This window comes from Diospyros lotus, chromosome 4, assembly GCF_014633365.1.
Source record: "Diospyros lotus cultivar Yz01 chromosome 4, ASM1463336v1, whole genome shotgun sequence".
NCBI lineage: Eukaryota > Viridiplantae > Streptophyta > Magnoliopsida > Ericales > Ebenaceae > Diospyros > Diospyros lotus.
Genome location: NC_068341.1, coordinates 8,597,676 through 8,618,299, shown reverse-complemented (window position 1 = coordinate 8,618,299; position 20,624 = coordinate 8,597,676). Strand labels below are relative to the sequence as shown.

Genomic DNA, 20,624 nt, shown 5'->3' with positions numbered 1-20,624 from the left:
AAATTAGATTCTGGTCCACACACAGACACAGCTTAAATTAATAATTAATTAACAATTACGCTTATACAGACCACAAATCCACAGTAGTAATTAATAATTCCAGTACAGAAAATTAAAAGTACGCACTACTGCTTGCATTTGCATGGTCGGAAAACACAGTTGTCTTCGCCCACCATTGAACTTGCCGACAATAACACCGACCCACCGGCCGGCCGGTCATGTCGAAAAACTTGAAACAAGCTTTTACCATCTTCGAGTACGTACTGGTTATGTACATAGCCCATATTAATGGCGGATTCCGATTAACCCTTGTGGGTTCGTGGCCGTCGAAGGTGGGTGATGGAGTCGGAGACGGAGCAAGCCCTCTTGCAGGACGAGTAAATGGTCACGAATCCTAAGCGATCGCTCAGAGTCCTGGAGACGGTTGATCGATTCCAAGATTTGGCGCCGCCGATTGGGTCTCTGCGATGAACGATATCGTCTCTGGAACACTCCACGAGGGCTGCGAAGAATGGATCTTCGGAGATATCTTGTAGTTGGAGATCGGTGAATCGCTTGGAGGGGGGCAAGGGGAGGAGACCCAGTGAAGCGTCGGTGATTTTCTTGTAATGTTGTGGCTCTTGCTGTTGTTCCTTGGGGATTCCGGGAAAGCTTTCCCAGGAAAATGGGATGAGTCCGTGGGGGGTGCCGGGGCTGAAGAGAGGGGAAGACGGCGGCCATCCGAGAGAGGAGATGGAGGAGAGGGAGGAGGAGGAAGACGACGGCGTGTGGCGGGACGAGCGGCTGATCGGAGCTGCCTCAGGCACCTGAGAAATCGAGGCACGGCGGCCATTGGAGGGTGGTGGTGGAGGTGGTTCAGGCATGGTAAGGACGAATCAAGGAGTGGAGAGGCTGTGGCTCGTGTGTTTGTGTGTGTGGTTTGATTAGTCTCTTTCCTGGCTTGGACCTTTGCTTGGCTTGTTATATAAACAGTCGGAGAGTGAAGTCAAGGCGAAAAAAAGATACTTGGTGAAGAAAGAGGACCACTTCACATGGATTTTACTCACAAATAATAATATAAATTAATATATGAATGAAAGAAAGAAAAGTCATTCTATTTGTATTTGTATTGAAGATGTGTTACAGAAATATTTATAATACAATCAAAATATCTATTTTGCCCATGTAATAAATGACTCAATATTATCTCTCTCTCTCTCTGTCTTTCTCTTGCTCTCTCTCTCACACCGTCGACCCAACGACAAGGCGGTTAAGGCGACGAGACTAGGTGGCGGAGGTTGTAGTGGCGAGGCAAGGCTGCGATAAGAACAGACGGAGACAAAGAACGACGACAACTGAGATTTCAGCGATGAAGGAAGGGAGAGAAAGGGATGAACAAAATATATCATAATATATCATCCCTATAAATATTCTGCTTTTGTATAAATAGTATTTTCCAAAAAAAAGAGAGAAATGACCCAATGAATCAATGTAGCTAGAGTTTTTTTTTTTTTTTTAATAATCAGGTATTGATGCTTACGCCCTCCTAATCTTGAATCTATGACTCCTCTTAGAATCACAAAGGGATAAATCCGATTTTGATCTCAGTTAACAAAGTCAGTATTGGCTCCAATGACGCACAATCCATCAAGAATTAGATCACTTGCATCCAAACTACTCCTCCCATCACTCGAACATGCGATATCCTTACCACCCGTTCCCTCTTCCACCGCTGAGTTATCCCCTTGGAGGTAGCTAGAGTTTTATTATTTATTAACATATGGGCAGACTCAGTGGAGGGAAAGCATTAATTATTGCTTGGAGATGGGTACGTACGTAGTTTGGGTATTCTACCCAAATATTGGACCATATAATATTTCTATTAATCTAGTTTTAGAAATAGCAAAATGACTCGAATAATTAATGAGACACCTCTCATAAACGGTCAGCCACAAAAATGACTCGATTGGAGCCAAGATAAACGGTCATTGATCGAGGTCAACTCAAATTCAGGCTTTGCCTTAATTAGTAAAAATAGTTAGGGTTGAGCTTATTAAATTTAATTTCGCTCATTCTCAATATTATCTATATATGTATTATAATTATATATATATATATACAAAACAATGTGTATATATTATTTATTTTATTAATGAAGTAAAAAAATCAATCTGAAACTATGAAACTCTATCATTAATGTAAATTATTATAAAATAATCTTTGCTATATATATTTTTATTTGCATTTGTATTAGCGCGCGGGATACGCTTCTAGCTTAACCATTATTATGATGGATATATATTTGTTTGTTCTATTGTGAATGTTAATTATATTGTGAACTTAATTGGTTTAAAATCTGAAATGATATTTTGACGAATGTGTGTATATATATATATATATATAGTTTTTATGTTTTTAATGTATGTCCCTAAATTTGAAAAATAATTATTATACAATTATATTTTTAAATTGTACAGGTATATTTTTAATATATATTTTTTTAATTTAGTTACATTGAGGCAGGATCAAATTAAGTATCATATCCTGTCTCGCGTCCCTCCGAGGCAGGTGAACTTTGTCCTATCAAAGTTAAGGATGAGACCTAGTCCTATCCCATGCACGTCACCTCATCTCGTCTCGTCCCTAACCTAATTCATGTCTCAAGTTAATACTATTCAAACGCTACATGGGTTCTTTCTAATTTACCAAAAGTATATCTTTCTCTTTTTTTTTTTTTTCTATTATTATGAAAAATCCAAATCTTTTAGTATTTTTGTGATTTTATTCGAAAAAATTTAATTTTAACAATAAAATCTCAATTTGATCAATTGATTATAATTTTATCCACGACTCAAATCCAATTCGAGAAACGTTTATCACCCGCTAACTTAGTATGTCACTTGACATTTTAAAACATTTTGAATGAGCTCTATATGCACCCGTATAAAAAAATAAAAAATAAAATGATGTTATATATATATATTTATATGCATAGAGATAATGAATCAGGCAGATGATGATGATAAAGAAAGACGACGAATGAAGACAATCAATTTGGGCCTTATTTTACTCACGACGATGACGATCGATCTGAAAGCTGGACCGACCACCAATCTAGGCTTCCTCTTGATCAGGGCCATCTCACAGAAAGCAACCAACGACCCTCTACTCTTGATGGCCAATGACTTCCTTTGCTGGCTACCTCGCCCTCGTTGTTGGTTTATTTAAGCTAGCCCATCGACGTCAACGATCGGCCATCAAGCTTTCAAATTCAGTCTTCTTCCAGATCGGCCTTCATTGCCATCTCCAGTCCAGCATTGTCACCTATCGTCGTGTCGTCACCATCTTCTGCTTACCTGTCTTTGTAAATATATCTATAACATACACATATATATATATAACATATATTTAATATTATTTTATTTTTTTTATACGTGTGCGCATGTTTACTCAAAATATTTTAAAATACCAAGTGATATGTCACATCAACAGATCTTAGACGTCTCTCGAATCGAATCTAAGTCATGGTTAAAACTATAACAAATTAATCAAGTCGAGACCTTATTGTTAGAATTAAAGCTTTTAGATAAAATCACAAAAATGTAAAAGATTTAAATTTTTCGTGATAATAACTCCTTTTTTTTCTTTTTTTTTGTTGAAAGATCATTAAAATTTTATAAATAAATTAAAGTGAGAATCACATGAATAGATCATGAACGAAACATAAAAGCCTCATTGCTTAGGTAAAAGTAGCACATGTAATAAATAAATAGTCATAAATATCTTTTCTAATTATGAAAATTATTTAAAAGCAATAGGCTTATGAATCCCAATTTCAGTACCCACGTAGATTAGTGCTGGAGCAGAAGACAAACCAATATTACAAAATTGCAAGGCAAATTTAATTCATTAAATTAAGCTTCTTCAGGAGCTCCCAAAGACATTACAAAAACAGTGTCTAAAAAATCTAATTAAGAAATTAATTTGATATTAAGTTGTTTAAACACTATGATGAAAGAAAGTAGTTTGATACATTTTGTAACTGCTATATATATTTTAAGTGGGGCTCTTTTGGGGGGGGGGGGGGGGGATGTCACCAAAAACTTTAATTCTTAGCAAATTAGTGGTTGAACTTGTATTTATGTAGTAGTAGTAGTGTCACCATCTCGCTAACAAACAAGCATAAGTAACAAAGAAAAATATTTTGATATATTTAATCATAAGCTAAGGAGGATTCTAAACTTAGGAATCATGTTGATGTATTCGTGGCATCAGTGTCAGTGTCTGTGTCAGTGAGGGTGAGATTGATGATGGATCCATCCATCCATGTATGTTGAAAATTCAAAATATAAGTGCATTAATTTCAACAAGGGTATGTTTGAGAGCAAAGATCGATCAAAATGGATTCTGTGTTCAAGAGAAGACGCAATCTGAGATGGGAACCCACGACCGTATCGGACTTTTAATTTTCTTGGGATGCGTTCTGTTCTTTAACGGGCGTCCCTCCACCAAGGCTCCAATCATATAAAGAGGAGCTAAATCTCAACATACCCAAACAAGTGATCGTGAGGAAGTTCGAACCCGAACTTTCCCACCCCAGAACCGCTCGGGCACCCCCCTAGGAGGGCTCATTCAAACCAAACCTTCCTTCTTGGCTTGGCTTTCAATGCGTTTTCTTTCTCTCTCTCTCTCTCTCTCTCTCAACCATAACATTAATTTGTAAGTTATACATATTACATACATATATAAAAATTTATGTACAACTTAATTTAAACTTCATGAGATATTATAAAATTTTATATTATTTATATCAGACAACATAATAATTACTCAATACGAACAATTTAAGAGAAATGATGTGAATAGAATCCACACACCAAAACCCTCCTCCACCCTATTAGTATGGACACGCGTACAACATATCAACTCTTATATATATAAATATATACATATATTAAGGGTCAAAATAACCATTTTCTTACAATAAAAGATGGATTAAAGGGGGAGTTTGCAAAATGGCTAAAATCGGATAAATTTTACTTTTAATTTTATTCTCATCTTCACTGTTTTATAGTACCCGTTAATGATTTAATGTATATAAAAATAAAAAATAGTTTAAAAATAATGGTTTTATCTCTATATGTCGCGAGTGATTTATATATTTTTGTAAGTTATATTAATTATAGATGCAGATATGACGTTATTTTTGAGATATTTTATTTTTATTTATTATGCTTTTATCTCCAAGAAATATAACAAAGCCCTCCACTTAATTATTGTCTATGAGTTAGGGTGCCATGTGGGGAATTTACTAGTTAGCTAGGTGACAATTAATGGTACGAAAGCTGGATTGTGGCAACGTAATAGCGCGTAATGAGTAGTCCTGTGTGATCATGTGATGACAATTAGGTGGACGTGAGTATCTTCAATGGTTACACAATAGAAATTGGGAAAAAAGTTAAGACCTTACTACAGTGAGTTAAAATTTACTAAACTCTTAACTCAGGCTTACCAAACTTTTCAAAACAAGTTGGAAGCACTAAAGGCCAAGCACTTCATGGTGGTGTAGACAGGGCTCACCTGACCAGTGTTCATGTAAATGTTACATAAAAATGGAATAGGGAAGGGGTGTTGCACACGTAATGGAGAAATCACATATTTGGGTGGGGGAAGACTGTTATAAGCTTGGGGTTTTTAGTGCCAAGAGTCGAACTTTTGCCCAGTTATTTTCATATTTTTGTTGATTTTGGAATCAAATTAATCGTTGTATTTTAAAAATAACCAAACACGTAATTATATTTTAAGAGGTTATGTCAAATTTAGAAGCAGATTTAGGGACAGATGTGAGGAGGGTTGGCCCCAGATCCACAAGACAGATCTAGAGGAAGGTTGAGACTAGCACGACGTGCAGCCAATGCCCACCCCTTCTTAGATCCGCCCCCTGGTAAAATTGATTACTAAAAATTTTAGAAAAATAGATTACAAATATACAGAGTTCTTTGAATCTGAATTTGGGACTTTGTGAGATTATTTTGATTGAAAATAAAATTGGCATTGTTAATAGAATTAAAATATCGTTGGACAATATTAAAAAAAAAATCTATCATAATATCGAATATGACCTTAAATTTAAAAGTATATTGACTTATTTAATACATTAAAATATGGTGATCAAATTTAGTTAATGCCACAATGGTGGTGTCTAGTGTTCGCAACGACGCGCGGGGAAGGCTTAACAGAGAGAGCATAAGAGGTGGGATCCAGCGGGCTTAACCCCGTATATGGGCTGGAAGCCCAAGCCCACCATCCTACTACATGTCAGAGAGCATAAGGTCTTATATGGGCTGGAAGCCCAAGCCCACCATTCTACTACATGTCCTGCTCCAATTACGATGGGTGACCATTAGTTTGCGGCCTCGTGATGATGATCACAATATATGATCATCGTGATGGGCATTCAGACCCACTGAGCTGGCGATGAAGTAACAAGGGAAAGTATATCTGAAATATCGTCATAAGAATGGTCCATAGAAAAGATCACAACCCATATAATATACATAGCATTTTGGTATGATTGCACTCGATCTCATCTTCTTCCTTAGTTCCATATGATATCTCGATGCATGTATGATTCAGGGCATTGGATTATGGATCCAATATTAATTTTGATGGCATATATTCATCATCAATCACTTCTTCATCTTCTTTTATTATATCCCAAGTGAAGTTAATTGAGACAACACTAGCCTCAGGGCTTAGGGACGGACACACATGACACCCACCCACCAACCTCACAGAAACTACATCACTAGCTAGTGCCCAAACATGGAAACATATACTAATGCCTGGTGCAGGCTGCAGGGTGTTTACCTGTACCATCTTCACTTTTTCAGATTCCTTAATTCCCCTCAACTCACATATCATATCTATATATATATATATATATTTTTATGGATTTCGATCTATATTAATTGGACTAATTAAGACTAATTTCGCCTATATATATATATGATCATTGAAACTAGCTAGTGAATGAAAGAGTTAAAAAGTGGTTCTGTTGGGACAAGTTAAATTGCCTACTTGTATGTTAATGTTACCAACTCTGATGGATCACTTATGTTAAGCTGGTAGCTAGAGGTTTTCTTTTTTATCTTATTAATTAAATATTGAGCTGGCAGATAGATAGTTTAATATTGCCACATCGATCATTCTAAAAAATTTATCTTAATTAGCTTCGTGTCGCCTGTAGCCAGCTCAAGCCCCACATCGTCAATATTAATAGATCGAGTTTGATGATATTAATTATGAATATGGCTTTAATTTATTCACCTGGCAACTATAACTATGCTGTTCGTCTATCTAGTTCTATTGTGTATGCTACCTGATGCTCCTTAATTTGGTTCACTACAACAAATTTTGAATTGAGAGGCATTTAAAAATACCTTAATAGATAATTTATTAGACATTTTAACTATTGGACACTAATAATAATGCTACGTGTAATTGTGCCCAAAAAATGTATTGAAGCACTTACAAATGCCTAAAAATAACTATAAATTTAAGTTTGTTGTGACACTTAAAAATGTCTCAAAAATCACTATAAATTTATTTTTCATATCTTCCAGAAGGCCTTTCTTAACTCTAACTTACTTTTCCCTTAGCTCAAACCCTGAACATTTCCTTCTTCTTGCACATATATGACCACCTAATCTGCACATCATCTTATTAATATATGTGTCTATATTTATTTTATAGTATATCTAAGTTTCATTAGAATTATTTTATTGGGACACTTAAAATTTGTTTGTTAGGATACTAGATTTGTCTATTAGAGCATTTTATTGCCGTGCCTCATTAAAATTGTTTTATTGGGGTACTTCTTTAAATTGTGCCTTAAAATGGTATTTTATAGGACACTTAATTATTGTGTCTCATTAAAGTTATTATATTGGGGCATTTTTTTAGATTGTAGCTTAAAATGATATTTTAGATAACACTTTCTAAAAAGTACCCTAAAAAAGATGCCTCAACAAATCATTTTGTTGTGGTGGCCATTGAAGGGCCATGGTTGAACTATAGTGTTGTGCTGATCTCTAGCTATTTGTTCAACTAGTCCTGCAGTTTAGGCGTGTGTGTTTTAGAATCTTTTCTTTTGTTTATCTGCCTTATTGGTTTGATTTAAGGATTGATGATCATATGGGTTCTTTTGTTAAATATTTGGCTTTTACCCCTAATAATATTTTACTGTTTAATTATAAGGATACTCCTTAAGAGTAAAAATAAAAATATATATAAAATGAAAAACTTAAAAGTTTTTTAATTAGATTACAGATAACAATTTAACATAGATTGAATATTTTAGGATTTGGCTAAAAGACATATATATACACTCGTGACATTTGAGAAATAAAACTGATTTTTCATGATTTTAAAATTCTATACTTTTTTCATATCGTTGTTTAAAATTGTTAATATACTAAAAATATCATTTTATTTTCTCTTTCTTTTTTATTAACCTCCTCTTTTATTTGCCGAATTGGTTAGAATTTGATAGTTTGTCGAAGATTTCGACTAATTCACTATAGAAGAAAAAGAGAATGAAAGGGTACAAAAAAAAAATATGAAAGTATTTTTGTTATATTAAAATGTTTAACATTTTTAAAGTAAAAATAGAGGAAGAGTATACTTAAAGTTATAAAATCAAGAAAAGGCTATATATGATATATATATATATATATATTTGAGTTTCTTAATTTATTAGATCTCAATGATGTAAGATGTAATTTATTTGTTTATTCTTCACTCTCATATATATTAGTCATTGCAATTGATGGTGGTGATGATATATGATGGTGTCCGTTTGAATTGAAACACTGCCCAAAGAATGCATGTGTGCTGTACAGTGGAAGGCCGCCAAGGCATTGGTGCTTAGTGCTCGTATATATCCAATCGACATGAGCAATGGTGGCCACAAACCACATTTATCGCAGATCTTGTATGATGATGATGATGATGATGATGATGAGGTAGGGGAGAGAGAGAGAGAGAGCTTGCTCTTTTATCTGTGCCATCAACTCGTATCAGATCATCCATGATCATCATATCAACATCTTCATATCTTTATACATGTACATGTACGCGTACGATCTTCCATGAAATCAAAATCAGTGCTTTCTATCTCTGGAAGAGAAGATAATTTCAAGTTTGAAGAATCAAAGCCATGTCCCTATAGCTAGCTAGTTGGTGGGCGCCTACCGACCGGTTGGCGTCGCTTTATGTTCTGGGCCACTCTTTCACCCAGTCCAATGGCTCCATCTCCACTATCTAGCAATGTATACGTGTGTGTGCGTGGGTGTGTGTATTCGACGTGGTATCTACTATGAATGGCCGACTTTCCCCCATCAACATGACATGAGCTAATTAATTTCACCATTTTAACTTGGCCACTTTTAAAAAGTTGAATATATTTCTTGACATCATTAGTCAGCAATATCAAAGCCAAACATGAAAACTAATTGAATGAATTAATTTTCTTTTCTTATTATGAATATATAAATATAGAAACAAAAATAGGGCATAAAAACGAGAGAAGATTAGTCTTCATTTTATACCTTAATTTATTATATATCATCTCGATCGGTATGTACATATTTGATATTAAACAATTGATTATGATTATGACATAATGTTGGAGAGGATAGCTACGATTACATAAGTTGTCACTGTAATGTAAATTAATATTAGGCCAGAGGAATTGATGGTTCAAAAGGGCTTGTGTTCTTTTATGGTTGCTACTATTTAAGGAAACAAAAGTCTATCTCCTTTAATGACTTGGAAAAGTTGGAATTAAAATGAATTTACAATTGATTAAGAACACATTAAAATCTTAAAATGTTTTATTATTACACAATAATTTTTATTATTTGCCACATCAACACCATATTATCTACTCCGGTTATAGAGTGGCTGAAAAATCTTATATATGACTATATTGTAATTTTTTTTAAATTTTTGTGATCACATTGTAAAGAATTAAAATTTAGTGACCAAAATAAAAAACATACCAAAATTTAGTGATATTTGATGTGATTTACCTATATTTGTTAAGATGAGCAAACTAAAATTGTACTAATATAAAGTTATAATATTTTTTTTTACCAATATATGAAATGATTAAAATAAAGTTAAGAAACATTTAAAGATTTTTACCAGACTGTTTATTAAATTTTTAAAATATATTAAAGAATATATACGTCTTTTTTAGAGATAAGAAATTATGTGATTTCTTTTTCAAATACAATAAAAAATACTCTTGTTTGAAATACTTTTTATATATCACTTTTTCAGCTCATATCTTCATTAACAAATACTATGAATATACAATTTGAGGTGAAAAGAATTGATAGATGGGAGGGGCAAATTAATGCTAATTGGGTAGGATAAAGGATAATCCCTCTACTTAAATTGATAAGAAAATATCACAGAAGAGGCTATAACAAGTAATCAGCACAGGATGCCTACGCCCACAAATTAAAACATGAAGACCCTTGGATGCACAAAAATGGAAGCTCATGACATGGGGGGGGGGGGGGGGGAGTCCACAGTACTAATCAAATCATCAATTAATGAAGATAGATAGAATAATAATTATGAATGTCCAAGGATCATCGATGGAGGCAAACAGCATCAACAATGTTCATGGAGGACAGCTTGAGCTTGTCTCTTGCATACAAACATCCATGGCCATTAATTACGAGAGCAATTAATTAATGGTGCCCGATCAAGAAAGGAAATTAGATCCAAATCTCACCAAACTACTTTAAAAAAAAAAAAAAAAAATCCATGACATGTGTGGATTGTGAAGCCATGAATGAACCACAGCCTGCACAAAAACTGATTAAAAATCATCACCTGGACAGAGAGTAGTCGAAGCTTAATTAATTTTTTATTTTATTTTTTTGTTTTTTTACAGACACTACTGCAATTAATTAGTTTATTTATGCAGTGGCATGGAGAAGAAAAGTGAGAAGTGAATGAAAGAATGCCAGCACTAATTAATTATCTTAATTACCCGACTTAGTGATCATATATATATATATGGTATGGATCACTGGAAAGTGATTCCACTACCATTAGGGGTGGTGGAAAAGTCAAGCTCCAACCAATACAATAATAATACTTACACAAGTCAAGATGATTTTTCAGTTTCAGTTTCAGGACATGAATGAGATATACCATTACGTACCATCCATCAATATTAATTAATTATAATAATAATAATAATCAAAACAGACAGATTGATTGACAGAGAATTTGTTGAATTGAATCCAATTAAACTGTACTCCTCCCTCTCATATGGGGAACTCATTCGCTCACATATTGTCTAATGACTTTGTTGACTCTATGATTATAAAGATTAATATGCTCGATCAATATATATCTATGGTACAACTTAATGCCATCCATTCAACAGAGAGGGCCTAAATGAGACCCAACAGAGAGGGCCCAAGTGAAGACTAGGCTCTAAATCATTTTTAAAAAAATTGAAATTAAATCTATAAATACCTTAAGGCTCTATCATCATTAAGATAATGTTTGTTAAAATGAGCAAAATAAGGGAGTATCAAAATAAGTCCGGAATAATTTTCGGACCAAGATATGGAATTGTCAAGATAAATTTAGGAAATATTTCAAAATTTTTATCAAATTGTTTGTTAAATTCTTTGAAATGCATTAGAAGACACAAACGTTATTTTTTTCTTATATGTAGAAACCAACATATGCTTATCTTGAGAGTGAGAAAAGATATGCATATCTTGAAAAATCAAGATAAAATGTCATTAATGATTTTTTTAAAAATAATCAGATAAACTTAACAAACATGTTGAAAAAGATAGAAGTCCGAAATGTATTCCATATCTTGAGGTTTTCCCCCATATCTTAATTAACAAATGCCCCTTAAGTATTAATTGAATGGAACTTAATTATATATCTGTTCTTTTGCATTATGTTTCCTTAATTTCCCATCTTGCATCTTCCTTGAACTTTCTCTTTCTTTCTTTTTTTTTTTTTTTTCTTTTCTTGTATTGGATTCTCATGAATATGAATATGAATATGTAGTCATACTCACATAAGTACAGAAGATGGTGTAGAGGTGCACAAGTCTGTTGAAATGCTAAAAATACATAAATATGCACCTCCAATTAGCAAAGGGCTAAAAGAAGACATGGAGCATTCAACAAGTTATAAACTTTCATTTGCAGACAATATCAAAATTAACTAGCAAATAAAAATGTTACCATATTCAACCAGATTTCAACCTTTTTAGTATTTACACCAAACTACCTCATTTTAGTATCTTAAACTCTGTTAATAAAGTGTTTTGAATGTAATAGATTACCACATATTATTATTATTATTTCAATATAATAGTATTTTAAAATCTTAATTCTACTAAAATTGAAAAAAAAAAAAAAAAAAAACTTTTAGATTGAGAATGTGATTGGAAACATGTGGGGCTGGGAGTCACCTAAGGCTTGTTTATTTGTATCCAATAAATTAAGCAGAGTATATATTGAAGATTTTTTGAGCCCATGCCATGCCATTCCAGCTCCCTTAAATCTGCCCCTGCATCTTTAATTAAAATCACTATCTTTTTTTGTCCGTAAAAAAGTGAAGTCCCTCACCTTAAGGGCCCCCACACATTACCCTGCGCACGTGAAAAAGAGTTAATCACGGTATATGACAGCGCACCAGGTAGGAAGCACAGTGTATAGTGCCCACAAGGAGCCACTCCCATAGAAGGATGAAACTTTCACACTGCGATTGTCATGACTCGAACCTACATCCTTGTCTGCAATCTGCTACCTAATTGCCATTCGTGCTATGCCCGTGGGGCAAATCATTACCTTTTTCTTATTTAAGGCCCAGGTTGATTATAGTATAATTATAATTTGTAAACATATATAATTGCAAGATTATAAATTTTCATAATTGTATTTGTAGCTAATTAATAGATTAACTGTATTTTTTTATTTTTATTCATAATATTTTAATAATTAAATAAAATTTTTAATCAAAATCAAAATTTTTTATTAAAATAAATAACGGGTAACACTGACATATAAAAAAAATACATGAAATTGAAATTGGTAGTTAAAACTAAAAATAATACTCACATAAATTAGAATTAAAACAATTATTCTTAAAATGTTTTAGATTAAACTAAGCCCGCCCGCTCCCAATACGATCCCTGTGACCACAATAAACAAGAAAACAGGGATAACGCAATAAATAAATAAAAAATCAGTTATTTAAATATAATAATGTTACATTCTTTTTAATATTCTTAAAATAAATAAATATAATTTAATATATTATTGGTGGGGGCGAGCAACCTAAAATTATACGTAAGCTTGCAGCCTAACAATCCTCCCATTACATAACGTAGATGTCTGACTTGACTCACTCACTCACTCACTCCTCCCTCAATCTCTCTCGCATATATTCCAATTTCCTCTCTCTCTCTCTCTCTCTCTCTCTCTCTCTCTCTCTCTCTCTCTCCACAATTGTACGTAATATATATATATATATACACACACACTTTAACGACGAAAGAGAGATCTGTTTCTTCTGCAGTTTCTGGTAGGAAGCATGAGAGCCAACTCTCTCTCGCATTCCGAGCACAAATATTGGAAATAGAAAATGATGAGCTAATTTGAACTTTTTTTACTCTGGGAAGTAAAACGTCGGCCGGCCTGGTAATTGACTAATTGGGTAATAGTAGTAGTAGTAGTAGGTGTGTGTGTGTAGCCTAGCTAGCTTCCGTCAAGCTTCAACTATGGACAAGGGCTAGGTGGCTGAGGTGGATTGCCACGTGCTATGCGAAGAGTGGGCGTCTGACTTTGACGTGGCGAGCACTGGGATTCCAGAACTAGATAAATAGGTGAAGGGGAGCGAGGGGGGGGTCTTGCTCTCATCAACCCACCACCCCCAACCTAAACAAATTCGTCCCACCATAACAGAAAAAAGCTTGTCTCCTTTGCTTTTTTCTCCCACTTTCCCTCCCTCCAAACACTGCCCAGAAAATAATGCCAGCCCCTAGATCCACAGACCCTCCTCGAGGTGGTATTCATGATTTCCACTCCCTTATGGCTTCTTCTTATCCTATAGTTCTCAAGGTCGAAACACGGACAGAGTAATTTTTCTTGGATTTTCCGAGTCAAAATGTTGACTCGGTGATGAATTATAGGTTGACCAGGAAATTAATTTGACTTGTGTTTTCTCTTGTTTTGCAGTTCATCGACGTGTGTTATAAGTTGAAAATGGAGGACAAGGGCGGGAACAATCTCAGACGCATGTTCACCTGTGGGCCCACCAGATCAACGGCCAGGATCACCGAACGAACCATCCTGAATGACATCACCGGAATGGCGGCACCCGGCGAAATCCTGGCCGTCCTCGGACCATCAGGGAGCGGCAAATCGACGCTCCTCAATGCCCTCGCCGGCCGCCTCCAAGGCCACGGCATCACCGGAACTGTCCTCGCCAACGGCCGGAAACTCTCCAAACAGGCCCTCCGGCGAACCGGGTTCGTAGCCCAAGACGACGTCTTCTACCCGCACCTCACCGTCCGGGAAACCCTGGTTTTTTGCTCTCTTTTGCGGTTGCCAAACTCGCTCTCGAGGAAAGAGAAGATCGCAGCCGCCGACTCGGTGATCGCCGAGCTGGGTCTGGCGAAATGCGAGAACACCATCGTCGGGAACGCCTTCGTGAGGGGAGTCTCCGGCGGGGAGAGGAAGAGGGTGAGTATAGCGCACGAGATGCTGATAAACCCGAGCTTGTTGGTTCTGGACGAGCCGACGTCGGGGCTGGACTCGACCTCGGCGTACCGGGTGGTGGCGACGCTGGGGGCGGTGGCGGAGAAGGGGAAGACGGTAGTGATGTCAGTGCACCAGCCGTCGAGCCGGGTGTACCAGATGTTTGACTCGGTGCTGGTTTTGTCGGAAGGGCGGTGCCTCTACTTCGGTAAGGGCGACAACGCCGTGGACTACTTTAAATCGGTTGGGTTCTCGCCGTCTTTCGCCATGAATCCGGCGGATTTCCTGCTCGATCTCGCTAATGGTACGTACACTGGCTTTGTCTCTGTATATACTGACAAAATTTACATACGTAGAAACACACGATGCTGGCTCCAGAATTCTCTTGTCGTGTTCTAGTTACTATATAAAATATAATTAAGAGTTCACAGGCTAATTGTTAATTAACTTTATATTTTTATTATGAACACTTAATTAGCTTGTGAAATTTATACTCGTATATGTATGTATGTGTCTATATATATATATATATGAGTAAATGTTTATGATCATATATATATATACATACATATGTTAATGTGTTTTCATGATCATAGTACTAGATTTGATTGGGAAACAAAGAGAAAGAGTTGTCGATTTTCATTGTACTAGCCATGGAGAAAAAGTGAACGGCATTAAATGTGCATGGTTTTACGTTTTAGCTGGTAGAAATATTGAGAGTAGAGGGATGAAGATGAGAGTACTGGCAAAAGGGGTGGTGGGGGTCCATGTCCTACTCCTTGGCCATATAGCCCAATTAGTGCACACTTGCTGAGATTAGTAAATAGTGCATCCAGATACATTGCAACCCACCCGCACCCACTATTCTACTATAGATATAAATTTACCCCTAACACATATGTAATATATATACAGTTGGTAAATCATATCAAATAGGTTCGTGTTGTAGAAAAGTTTGAATGGTAGATAAGATTGTTATGATAGTCCCTTATCATTAGCCCAACTCTAGAATTTCTTCATTTATTATGGGAAAAATCCAGCTTTTATTATTACAGGAATCATCACCTTTTGTAAATGTTACTTTTATAAGAAATTTTGAAAGCCTCTTTAATTAGTTTGTGACTATAAAAAATAATCATGGTTTTGAATTATATATGAAATAGCTAGCCTTCTTACACAAATATATATATATATATATACACACACACACACACACAAAAATAGAACTACGTACATATAATATCCTTTCTCAACTCCCGTGAAGCATACTTGCGAATCATTTCGCAGCTGCATATACATTCATACATGCATATATATATATATATACACCTATATATGATGCCATTTTGCAGTGGAGGATCTATTGATGAAAAGTGGGGCTAATAGTGTGTCTTTTTAAAGAAATTATAAGCTTATAGAATGGACCCTGGACCCTACAAACTATCTCGAAATATGGTCTCTCTTGGGCTATGAAGGGTCCAAACTAATCAACTTTAGCCGTATTATTGATCAGTCCCACACCTCAAAGTTTCAAATCATCCCATTATTAAGTTGACCCGCTTGTGGATGGAGCGTGTGGTTCTTTTCAACCCATGTCCGACACTTGTTTAATCTCTCACATAATTTAGGGAATTTTACTAATTAGTAGGTCTTAGATAACTTATTTATTCCCGCAAATTTATAAATCACCAATTATTAATGCTTTTAGATGAGAACCTGGCCGTAAACCTTTTTGAAGGTTGAGATCGGAGATCTCCTTGAATAATGTGGGTTTTGACACATGAAAAAACTAGGTTTTGTTTAATGGGTTAATTAATTAAAAGACAGACAGGTGGGTGTTGTCAGTGATGAGCTGAAGCTATAGATACATGATGGAAACAACTGGAGGTGGAGAGCATATTGACTGGGCACCATCTTTTCCAACCCTAAAATACACTAATAATTCATGTGCAAGTTAACTTTTCTTCTAGCATTAAACAAAACACAGATTGTGAGCTGTTTGCCCATGTCTGTTTTGTCGTTGGAGAAAATGATGGTAGGGTTGGATTAACATGAATTAGGTGACAACACTGATTACGTGAGACACCATCTTCTCTATATTCTCAGTGCTCTTTTTCTTCGGCACAATCACATAATTAAAAAAAAAAAAAACATCATTAACAGTAAGTAGTCTTTATAGTTATGACATTTTTAAATTTTTAATTTAATTCTTTTAAAACACACGTGTCGCGGTTGTACCGAGGTAGAATAAAGAATTGATGCACCCACAACAAACCAGAAGGTGTGGGTTGTGGTTCCTTTGGTGCAATATTATAACTTTCTTGGTTGTACCTTTTGTGCATCTCGAAGTTTGAAATATTACGGAAAGAGCCACGTGTTGGGACAGTTTGTTCATTGAGGCCCAAAGTGAAGTCTGTGGGGTTAGAGTTGGATAAATTAAATAAATAAAAGATTGGTGGGTAGCCACCACCTCCCACCTCACCACCAGCGGCGGACAGCTTTTTTGAGGGCTCAGCTGTGCTGATTACTGTTGGATCATATAGTGATTAATAATTATTAAATTAGTGGTTTAGGCTTAAGTGGGTTTTGTGGTTCCTTCATCTATATCTCCTTCCAAGGTACATATAGATAATATAATATAATAATGTAACGATATATATATATATAAGGTTTATAAACAATTTAATTTGACACGCTCAAAATTTCACTAAATTATAGCATGTACATTTATATTTTAAATATTATAATGAATTCCCTTCGTTAAACCCGATATTAAGGAAGCTATGTAAGAATATAAAATGCCAAGAGTACCTTACATAACTAAATTTAATGGCACAGGATGGTCTCGTACCTTTGTAAATAGTAGGAGCAATCAATGTAATTTTTGAAATATAAGGGGCACTTCTTGTAATTTCATGTTTTTCTTAGGTTTTTTTTTTTTTTTGACCGAGAGGAAGTAAGTGTAATTTCTAGAATGTGGGGTACACTATAATTTAGTAAAGCTTCAACTGTAGAATGGAATTTACCCTAAAAATATTACTATATCGTATTATTTTGCATGAATTAATCCTGTGTAAAAATCCTCTGTATCTATATTTTACATTTTTCAGTATTTTTCTCGTATTTTTCTCATATTTTTCTCACTCTCCACACTCCTATTGACTTGGAAAATATATTTTTAGTTTACAGAGAGTGCAGGATCTATCACAATCTTTCACCATGGTTACTTTTTTGTTTTTTTTTTTTCCCACAAATATGTATATGAAAATCTTAATTTCTTAATTTTGATAAACTGACTCTCCATGCACACACCATATGCAAATGCAGGTGTATGCCATATTGATGGTGTAAACGAAAGATCAGAGAAGCCCAACGTGAAGCAGTCCCTCGTTGCATCCTACAACACTCTGCTTGCTCCAAATGTGAAAGCAGCCTGCTTGGAAACTACATCAACGGCAACCAAAAACCAGACTCATGTAATTGAAGGAAATTTTGTTTCCAGAGAGCCCAGAAGAAGCATCTCCAACAATGGCCCTTCCACTTGGTTCAGCCAATTCACCATTCTTCTCCAGAGAAGCCTCAAAGAGCGAAGGCACGAAGCCTTCAACTCCCTCAGAGTCGTCCAAGTCCTGGCCGGCTCCGTCCTGGCGGGCTCCATGTGGTGGCACTCCGAATGGCACCAGATTCAGGACCACTTAGGCCTCCTCTTCTTCATCTCCATCTTCTGGGGCGTCCTCCCGTCCTTCAACGCCGTGTTCGCCTTCCCCCAGGACCGAGCCATCTTGCGCAAGGAGCGTGCCTCGGGGATGTACACGCTCTCACCCTATTTCATGGCTCGAGCGGCAGGGGACGTACCCATGGAGCTCGTTCTCCCAACAGTTTTCATCTCCATAGCCTATTGGATGACCAGCCTAAAGCCTGAAATCGGTTCATTCCTCCTGACCCTACTGGTCTTGGTTTGCTACGTGCTCGCCTCCCAGAGCCTCGGCCTAGCTATTGGCGCACTGATCATGGATGCGAAGCAGGCCTCAACGGTGGTCACTGTCACAATGCTAGCGTTTGTATTGACAGGAGGGTTTTACGTGCACAAGATACCTTGTGGCATGGCATGGACGAAGTACTTGTCCACCACATTTTACTGCTATAGGCTGCTTATTAATGTCCAATATGGCGATGGCAAGGCCATTTCGGATCTGCTAGGTTGCTCCCAAAGTCATGGAAGCAATTACAGAGCTGCAGGCTGCAAGTTCGTGGAAGAAGATGTCGAAGGCCAAATCCAGGCAGCCGTGAGCATTGCAGCCTTGCTTCTCATGCTCGTCGGGTACAGGTTACTGGCTTATGTCGCGCTAAGGCGCATCAAAGCGTGAAAAATGTCTCCTATATATATTTCTTCGGGGTGGCTTCAAAACGATCGAGCAGATGATGCAGAAGGATAGATTCATTGTTTGAGGTGAAGCCAGTACGTACGTACGTTACATGCATGGCAGTGTTGATAAGCTATATAGATTTTACACCCAACAGTGGCATAAGTTTGCCATATACAAATTGAACGCATTAATTATTATTAATGTAAACGTACTAGCTAGAGATCAGATCAACTTCATTATTGTTGTTAATTTACTTAATTAGATTTGGCAAGTGAAATCAACATTGACCAAAAATTCCTAATGGAAAAAGGGGGTCTCTGCTGGACTGTATTGCACTTTCTTTCTCGGGTTAATTAACACTATCAATCGTCTTGTCTTGTATTAGATAATTAATGAGTTGCAAAACTATACAAGTATAAAGAGTTATATAAATATATTTACGCAATGTATGTGACGTATTATTAATTCATGAAGAGCAATCAATATTGAATGAATGAATTAAATGCAAAATATTTGCAGAGCTTCAGTCCGATTAAGCAACTCATATCCTTCTCTATACTAATTAGATACCGAGTTAAACTTGTAATAATGCAAATGGGTAAAATCTAGCCCACGAATTAAGTCAAATAATTTGATGGATTTCTTCCATTGCTGGTGGATATACATGTTAAATCTTTTTTGTTTTTGGTATCTTTGTGTTTTCTTTTGTTCAATCTGCTACAAAATTGAATCGAATACAAACCATCAATCATGCACACGAATACAAAATTTTACGTGAAAACCCCAAATTCAAAAAAATCACTGGCAGAAAAAATAAAATATCACTAATCTGATATTGGTACTACAAAAATGATAGTACTTCACTGATTCTAGGGTATTAGGCATTTATTTAGAAACGTAAAATCATATGTAGATGTATACATAAAATTATATTCTGATTAAAAGATGATTTAAGAGAATATTTCTCCAGATGAGAAAAATCTCAGTCAAAATCAAATTTGACAACATTCTAATCACAGTCAAATTCGAAATTCTAATTACGGTCAAATTAGGAAACTCAATTATAGACGAATTTAAATTTTAAATCACAATTATAACAAGCTCCACCTTGACATGAAATTCAAATATGGAATCATTCATAATTCTTTTTTCTAACAAAATCACGGAGAATTAATCTCTCTGACAAATACCAACAAAATTCACACACAGAAGATGTAAGCACCCCCGCCCGGATATCCCAATCGCCCGGTCTATCCGAACGAGAACGCCTACCTAAGATAAGAGAAACAAACACAAGACGAAAATACCTTGGCATACATACATACGAAAAATACAACAGCGGAAGCAAAACAATATACATGCACGCCTACAAGTACCCTGCTGGAACAGCAGTCAATGAGTATATAAAAATATACAGACACTTGTGCCAACGATAAAAGATACAAGGAACAACCGGTCA

General features: G+C 35.7%; 2 protein-coding genes across 4 annotated transcripts; one reads left to right on the top strand and one right to left on the bottom strand.

Annotated features, from left to right (window-relative positions):
* Positions 1-302: 302 nt before the first annotated feature.
* LOC127799642 (uncharacterized) lies at positions 303-863 on the bottom strand. Its single transcript, XM_052333862.1, has one exon. It carries the CDS (start codon positions 861-863, stop codon positions 303-305), a length of 561 nt encoding a protein of 186 aa, XP_052189822.1.
* A 12,877-nt stretch (positions 864-13,740) lies between these two features.
* LOC127798680 (ABC transporter G family member 25) lies at positions 13,741-19,505 on the top strand. Of its 3 annotated transcripts, none has more exons than XM_052332223.1 (3): positions 13,741-14,103; positions 14,277-15,102; positions 18,126-19,505. In XM_052332223.1, exons 2-3 carry the CDS (start codon positions 14,304-14,306, stop codon positions 19,163-19,165), a joined length of 1,839 nt encoding a protein of 612 aa, XP_052188183.1. In that variant the 5' UTR covers positions 13,741-14,103; positions 14,277-14,303; the 3' UTR covers positions 19,166-19,505. The 3 variants fall into 3 exon arrangements, with proteins under 3 accessions (XP_052188183.1, XP_052188182.1, XP_052188184.1); XM_052332222.1 differs by having other exon boundaries at positions 13,745-14,159; XM_052332224.1 differs by having other exon boundaries at positions 14,020-14,176.
* The last annotated feature ends 1,119 nt before the right edge of the window (positions 19,506-20,624 follow it).